The following is an 8,396-nucleotide window of genomic DNA, read 5'->3' on the forward strand; positions in this document are numbered from 1 at the left end:
AGGAATTAGATATTAAGATTTTAACCTATCAGAAACTGATTACATCGGAATATACGGTTTTTGATAGGTTGAAATCTTAATATCTAATTCTTGTTCCTCTATTGTACGCAGGCTCTTAAGCAAATCATAATGTGTTTATAAAAAATGAAATTCTTAATGCAATTTAGTTTTGTTACAGCTATCAATTATTTCTAATCAATTTTTTTGCAAAAAGTAAGAAGTATATAAATATGTCTTACGCGAGCGGTATTTTTGATTTTCATTGAAATTCCTTATTACTTAAAATAAACGGAGAGGCCTCAAGTAAGTATAGTAACGATTAACGATATAATAAGACTACGATTTTATCTCTGACGGCAAATTGCCAATGTCGCTTGTAAATAGCAATAAATTCGGTGATCAAATTGATGTAGGAGTATAAAAAGAAAGATTGTGATGGAAGTCAGTCGTTTCTCTTTCCTGAATCTTATCTAAAATATTTATACATTGCGCGCGTGAAATAAACGCAACATTATTTCGGTTCGTTTATCATATTGTCAGTGCGTTTGTCGTATATCAATTATTGATAATGAGATGAGTAAATATGATAAAGTAGTAAAAATAAAGGTATAGAATTAAATTAAATTTAAAGTTTGTATGTTATTATCACATTTATTGCCTTATTATGAGTCAATAAATATACTCTTTTGTATTGAAAATGAAAAGATTTAACGTGAGGATTGATGCCGATATAATTTTATTTTTTAATCAATTTTATTTCCGACATTGTGCAAAAAAAGACTGTCAAGTAATCGCTTATTGTAAGTACAAGCTTAGCGAAATTATATTCCATTTCGATTCTCACGCGGGGTTCCGTGGTTTTAAACCGAAGTTACGAATTATCTATTTCCGAATCGATTTTGTTAGAATTTGTTCTAATATGAATTTGATTTTCCGTGTTAAAGATACTATAGATAGAGAATGGAACTAGAACGATACCTATCACGTTCTGTCACGAATAGATACATAAAAGTTATATCGATCCTGAGTCGACGTTTACGACATATAAAAGCATAAATTTAACGAAATTACTGAAAATCTCACATAATAATGCATGTAAATGTATACAATATATTAAATTCGAGTAGACTTATAATCGTTAAGCCTAAATCTTTCTCTCCTCTCTTTTTAATAGTTCTTGATCTTCTTCAGCAGATTCGATACGGAATCATAAATTTCTGATCGGGTAAGTTCAAAGGTCAGTTTCATTAAAAACGCAAAAAATTTGGTTCGTACTTTGTGCAGGTCAGCTGAGACAGTCTGGACACATGTCACGGAACAAATCGGATTCCGATCGAAATTATTCCATTTTTCTTAGAAATACAATAGAAATGTAGGGAATAATTGAATAATTCCATAAGATATACAAATCCAGTGGCGTTTTTTCGTTGTGCAACCAGAAGCAACCACGGCTATCTTCGTCTTCTGATCCCTGAAGCCTTAGTTGTGGTAGCTTCTGGTTGGATAACGAAAAAACGCCTGAGCTTATCCGATTATGCGGTCTGTCTTCGAAGCGGAAAGTCGAAGAAATATGAGAAGGTAGCGTCCTCTGACGGACGTTCTCGATATTGCACGAACTACTATCTCGTGTCACGTCGGTAAGTCAGCGATCTAACTGGATAACGTTGCGATATCTCGGGCCGCACAGCTGGACTACAATATTTTTTCCGTTAGCGGGATAGAGTGACGTGCCATGTGGGTTCGGTTGCGCGTGATATAAGCAGATAAGCTCAGTCTTTTCGCTCTTCCATGCGAGTCCACGCGATCCCGGACACGAAGCGTGCCGGACGACAACATCAACAATCCGCTGAACAGCAAGCAGAACCCGTAGGACGAGTTATGAGTACACAGCTGTGCCGGTGAACGGGTTAAATCTCATCTTAAAGTCGCGAATGCATGACAGCTCTAAGAATGCGATTGCCAATGTGGAACGATGACCTCCCGATCTTCTTGCTGTTCCTGCTCGGGGTATTCGCCTCTGGCTCGTACTGCCTTGAGGTGATATACGCGATTAACGCAGGTGGCGAATCGCACACGGATAGTTATGGGTTACATTATGCCAGGGATCCTCTTATGGGGAAGGTCGGCACGGCCTCCGATTATGGTAAGCAGCTCATCATCGGGCGCATCGGCAACGTGGACCAGATATTATATCAAACCGAGCGTTATCATCACAACACCTTTGGATACGACATCCCGATCAGCCAGGATGGGAATTACGTTATGATACTTAAGTTTTGTGAGGTGTACTTCAACTCGCCAAACATGAAGGTGACCCTCTTTGTGAAAACAGATTTGTCCTGTTAGAAATCTCTCGATCAAATATGTAATTTATTTCATTTTAGGTCTTCGATGTCGTGCTGAATGGCGATCATACTGTAGTCACCGATTTAGATATCTTTGAGAGAGTTGGTCGAGGTGTTGCACATGACGAATATGTACCGTTTAGGGTACAGGGTGGAAAGTTGATATACAATGATGAAGAATCAGACATTCTTGCAGGGAAGATAAGAGTAGAATTTATAAAGGTAGTTGATTAATATATTTTTACTGTATGCTACATATGCTATGCATTAATATATTTCTTTACATATTATTTGTTTTTCAAAAGGCACAGATGACACAGTGCAATGCAGTGAATTCGAGACTCTATTACAATTATTACGACAATTTAGAACTTTATAGTACCAATCGTATAGATTGTATCATTTTTGATATAATTCAAATGACTGCAGTCAATGGTTAAACAAGATGAAATGATCGCTGTGTTACACTGTCTCTTGTTGAAAAAAAAAATATATATATATATTTAATAGCATTCATCAATTTTGTAATTTTACAGGGTTATAGAGACAATCCAAAAATAAATGCCATAGCTGTTGTGAAAGGTATTTTGGATGGTTCGTATATTTTCTTTTGTTAAAGAATTTGTTTGCAGCCAAAACATTCATGTGAGTACTATATTTTTTAGATGTACCACAATTGGGACCGATACCGCCTGATCCAGAGGATTATCATGGTATGCAAGAAGAAGAGGAAGAAACTACTATGCGTAGTAGACACACGAGCGGGCCCAGGACACCTGACCCGTACTTGATAGACGATTCGTCTATAATGTTACCTGTTTTTGTAGCCATCGGCGCTTTTATTCCATTATTGTTCTGTCTATGTAAATTGTAAGTGGACACACACGTACATAGAAATGCCTTGTACTTAACGGTAACAGTGTTCCCAATTATTTAGACTTGCTCAATCTACAAGAGAACGTCTAAATAGTGTAAATAAATAAGTAATCAGTTATCTAAGCTCCTTTGCATTGCCAGACTTAGCATGTGAGAATATTTATTTTTAATTTATAAACGTAGTGTTACGTGAAATGTGTTTTATACATTTATCTGATTATATAGATTTTTGAAGTATTTTAGGAACATTGTTTTTTCGATAAAAATGATATAATTTTTTCATAACTTCTAAGTATTTACTAACAAAGCAATTTCACAATTAGGTTTAAATTACAACTTAAGATTATACTAATTCTTAAGCTAATTCTTAAAATTAAAGTAAATTAAAAAAATTTCCTTAGAATGAACTTGTTTTATTTACATCATTAAGGTTTTTCAATTTACAAAAATCCTTGCATTTCCGATTGCATAAATTTAAGAAAATTAATATACTGAATATTAATAGGTGCTCAAAAAGTAAATGGAACTATGAAGATACCTGATATAAAATGTGCTTAAAAATCTTCAACGTTAATTTTAATGACAAATTTTTGATAAGTTTGTAATCGATTTTTAGAGAACATTCGATGAATTTGGAGAGAGATCCTTATTTATTATTTACAATTTTTTATATGCATCCTTAAATTTTTTGATTAAACGTTCCTATTAAATTCTAAGAAAGTTATGTAGTATTATATATTAGTTAAAATATATATTAAAATGTTATCGTTTAATTGCGACACAGATATAATATTTACAAATTTTTATTTTCAATTTCGTTGATTTTTTAACTCGAAAATGCTAATTTGACTTACGTCCTAATTAAATTCAGTTGTAAATCAATTAAATAATCTTACAAAAATTAAAGTATTTATATCACGAAATGTTCTATACATGTCATGTTCCATCTCTGATTAGCTTTAGGATGGACAAATTCTCGAGTCTATTTTATGCTGCAGCCAAATAACATATGAACATACTTGCAAACTTTGACATACGGCAATACGTGCGTAGTAACATCCTTATAAGAAATTTGTTCTTTTTCCGGCATTATACTCCGGTATTAAACTTCTTACACGGTTTGTCTTTCCTCTTTTTCTTTAGCTGTATAAAGGCTAGCAGAACCAAATCGGACCTATCGGAATTTTTAGTACTCATTTTGTACTAAATTGTATCGAATACGATTGAATTTGTACTATTTTGTACTGCCAAAAACAATTTTATTTTATGTGTCATTTCCAAGAAAACAATAACGCTGATAGTTTAAGTCTATTTAAGCTAGCAGGATCATAAGAAAAAACAACACAATGGCAAAAATTAACACAACTGAATTTGTACTAATTTGCATATACCATTGAAAGTAAGTTAATATTTTACATGTTTTCTCCTTAAATAACTTTGTTGGTATATATAATACTTACAATCTATGAGGCATTCCACGTCAAATTGGGCCTTTGAAACATCGTTATTTGATTTTTTTAAAAATTTGCTAACATTTTATATAGCTATTCTACAGATAAAAATATGAGACACGTGTATCGCGAAAAAAAATGTGATTTTTTATATATTGACGCATGTAAGTTGCATAATTTTATAAAAAACGTCGCTTATGCAAATTTCAAATAATTATTTCGAAACCGTCGTATAAAAAAAATGCAAAATTTTCCGAGATAGTAAAAATATCATCATATTCCCATTTTAATTATGAAGTAACCCTGAAAATTTCAAAATGGAACTCGAATTTTTTAACTATACAGTCCATTCGAGTTTCATTTTGAATTTATACGGACAAAGAACACTAGTTATGAGCAATCAAAGTCAAAGTATTCATTTTATTTAATTTGCAACAATTCAGTAACAAAAAATTTTGTAGAGAAAGCTTCAAGCTTTTACGATATTTTTGCCAGTCATGTGTAGAATGATGAAAGTAAGAATCGATCATTCAACGAATGCATTCGTTTACACTTGAATCTTCGAACTTTTGGTCGAAACGTTTGCATATCGTGAATATCTGTACACTAATATCCGTGCTGGCTCTTAGTGATGATTTAATTTACCATTATTAGAATTTATTTTTAGAGTCATTATACTTAAAATATATTAGTTATTTAAATATAATAATAAATAACACCTAAACGAAGTGTTTCTATTTATTCCTTTCCTCAAAATTAAATTCACAAATTTCGTCTTTAATTTGATTTTCTTTAAATAGTATAAATTATTACATATCAGTATTTTTAGTTAACGAAATTTTTATCGATCGCATATTCGATATCCCGTGCAAATCATCAATAACTACAGCCCGTTCTATTTAGCAACATCGAAAAGGAAAAGGATGAGGAGAAATCGTCGAACTTGAGCGAAAGAGCGTCGTCTACCATCGATCGCGCGATTATTCGTAAACCAAACCGGCAAACGGGACAATATATACACGTAGGTACAATAAATTCAATTGAGCGTCCCGCAACGTAAAGAATCGTACGTTCGTAATGGGAACAAGCTCATTCATCCCGCATGAGACGACGGGACGTCACGTGACGGGACCCAACGCGCCAGAGCAGCGCGTCCTCGCATCGCATCGTCGAAGTCTTTGATGTGTGCTCATCACCGGCAATTAGCTGTCAATTCATGCGGCTGTACTTGTTTCGAAACGGCGGGACCGGCGAGACAGTCGATCCGCGCGATCCGGAGATCCCCTTTCTCTCCCCAGCTTTGCGAGTCTCCTTTCCTTCTTGCCCTTGGAGCAAAGAGCTTGCGGCCAAGTGCTTACTTGTAATGCCTCTTTATCTGTATAACGACTGATGCATCAGAGATCAAATGTTCTCGCACGTAGCGCGGTAAGCCTATCGGTCGCCGGCAGATATTAAATAATAGTATTTTGTCGATCGGAGTTAAACTCTCGTCGAGCGTGAAGAAAAAAGATATTGGAGTAAAGGAAGCTGTAAAGGAGCGAAAAAAGCTGTGTCGCTCCTCTTCGCTTTTGAGGCTACTTTTGGAATATTTATCGCATTGATAATAATTCTTTTTTCTGGATAAAATATATAAATATATAGAAAAATAATTTTATCTATTTCTAGAATAGAGTATTCTCTAAAATGAATCAATTTTATATTTTATTGTAGAACCGCCAATTCTAATCTTTGCACAGTGGGCCAGACGACCCGAAATCTTGGCCAAAATTCAAAATGTTGATGGATTGGCATAAAATTCGGTATCTAAGGATTTTTGGGGTCACTGATTTATATGTAGAAAATATTTTTTTCTTATTCTAGAATATAAAATATTTTAGAATAGACTTTTCTTTAATTTTATGTTTTATAACCGACAGTTTTAAATTTTTGTCTGATCTTGAGTTTGAAAAGAAATTGTTTCCTAAATACTTATACGAAGAAAAATTTAATTTTTTTTTATTAGTCTTTCGTTAAGGAAAGTAAAAAATTTACGAGTGTTCTGTTTTTATGGCCAAAAAATTCCGAAATATCATAAATCGACGTTGACATTTTGGTCGAAAAATGATCGAAATTAGGGTAGAGTTTTAAAACGTTCTACGCGACAATGTAGAAATAAGTTTTCTCTATCAATTCCATTCATAGATAAGGCTGACATTTTCCTTTAATAAACGGAAACGATAACGTCTCTTATGACAATGATTATTAACGAGAGATGACTAATGGAGAAATGAACATTGACCGTCTAGCTCGCTCGCTCACTGAAATCGTTCTTTTAACCTACAGTCGAGATACAAGTACGTATGTACACATTATATCTCGATTATTCGTATCTATTGGATAAATTTAGATAAAAATTTTTGTAAACGCCAAAGCGACGATAAAGGCATTTTTGATCGGCGTATATTTTCCGCGTGCGAGATCGTCGATGTGTCGGCGGAACTCTTCTATCCTCCCTCATAATCGAAAAAGAATGTTAACGAACAGGTGACAGATTGGTGCGACTTAACGTTAGGACATATGACTTGTTTTTTGTACCTAACTTGATCGGCATAATCTGTGTCTCTCTCAAGTATTATTATTCAAATTATAGCCGATCCATACGAGGATCATCTGCGATACGTTTAACTTCGTCCCCTGCGCGATAAATAGCGGAAATATCGTTTGCACGTTTATAGTAGAAGATTTCCTATGCAGATTTCCACGCATATTAAAGCTTAGAGGAGATTATTGATAATTGGGACACATTTAAAATTAAGATTACGGTATTCACCTTCAGTACTAAAATTATACACTGGAAAGAATTATGTTATCAACAGCATTTATATTTTAATAGAAATTCTATTTCCAATTAAAGCGGATCTTTGTGCTTAATAATAACTAAATGCGAAATATATTATTTTACAAATTATTTCAACTTTATAAACTGCGTATCGATATGATTTGTCGGATTTGAAACGCAATCGCAAACTGAAGTTGAATTAATTTCAAATTAAATTGATCGTCCATTTAATAGTGATAATAAGTATCACTATTAAAGTAGTAAACTGAATATTTTGCATAAATTGCATATTTACAGATAACACAATCTCAAACTTTTTATAATACTTTTTAATAACTCTTTAACGAACAATGATCGACTGCTAAAACTGTCCAATGGTTAATATTCAGTTAAGTATTTTGCATAAATATCTGCAGTCTATTAATAAGTATCTTAAGAACCTGTAAATAATAAATATTATTTTAATTAAAAATAATTTTAGTTCATATAACACTATTAATGAAACAAATAAAATTTTATTAAAGCAAGAGCATGATGTATTTGTATCATTAATAGTGTTATTGTAATTTAATAAAATTATTTTCAATTAAAACAATGCTGTTACTATGTCATTTTTTTTCAGTAGCGTAATACGAGGATCGTCTGAAAAGTTTTGAGCCTAACATAGAAATAAGTAATTTTTCGGTCAAATTCAATTTTATTTTTCCACATAGTCTCCTTTTAAGTCGATACATTTTTTCCAGCGATGCTCCCACCCCTTTAATCCATTCAAATAATACTGAGCGTCTTGCTTTGCAAAATAATAGGCGTCTACGGATGCGATGACCTCGTTCGATGAAAATTTCTGTCCTCCGAACCAAACTTTGAGCCTAGGAAACAGAAAAAAGTCGCTGGGGGCCAGATCTG

The 8,396-nt window shown here is 33.2% G+C and overlaps 1 protein-coding gene across 1 annotated transcript; it reads left to right on the forward strand.

Moving 5' to 3' along the window:
* Positions 1-1,935: 1,935 nt before the first annotated feature.
* On the forward strand, positions 1,936-3,533 carry LOC108766057 (malectin-A). Its single transcript, XM_018515093.1, has 4 exons — positions 1,936-2,310; positions 2,385-2,567; positions 2,882-2,939; positions 3,011-3,533. Exons 1-4 carry the CDS (start codon positions 1,936-1,938, stop codon positions 3,217-3,219), a joined length of 825 nt encoding a protein of 274 aa, XP_018370595.1. The 3' UTR covers positions 3,220-3,533.
* The last annotated feature ends 4,863 nt before the right edge of the window (positions 3,534-8,396 follow it).

This window comes from Trachymyrmex cornetzi, unplaced genomic scaffold (assembly GCF_001594075.2).
Source record: "Trachymyrmex cornetzi isolate Tcor2-1 unplaced genomic scaffold, Tcor1.1 scaffold57, whole genome shotgun sequence".
NCBI lineage: Eukaryota > Metazoa > Arthropoda > Insecta > Hymenoptera > Formicidae > Trachymyrmex > Trachymyrmex cornetzi.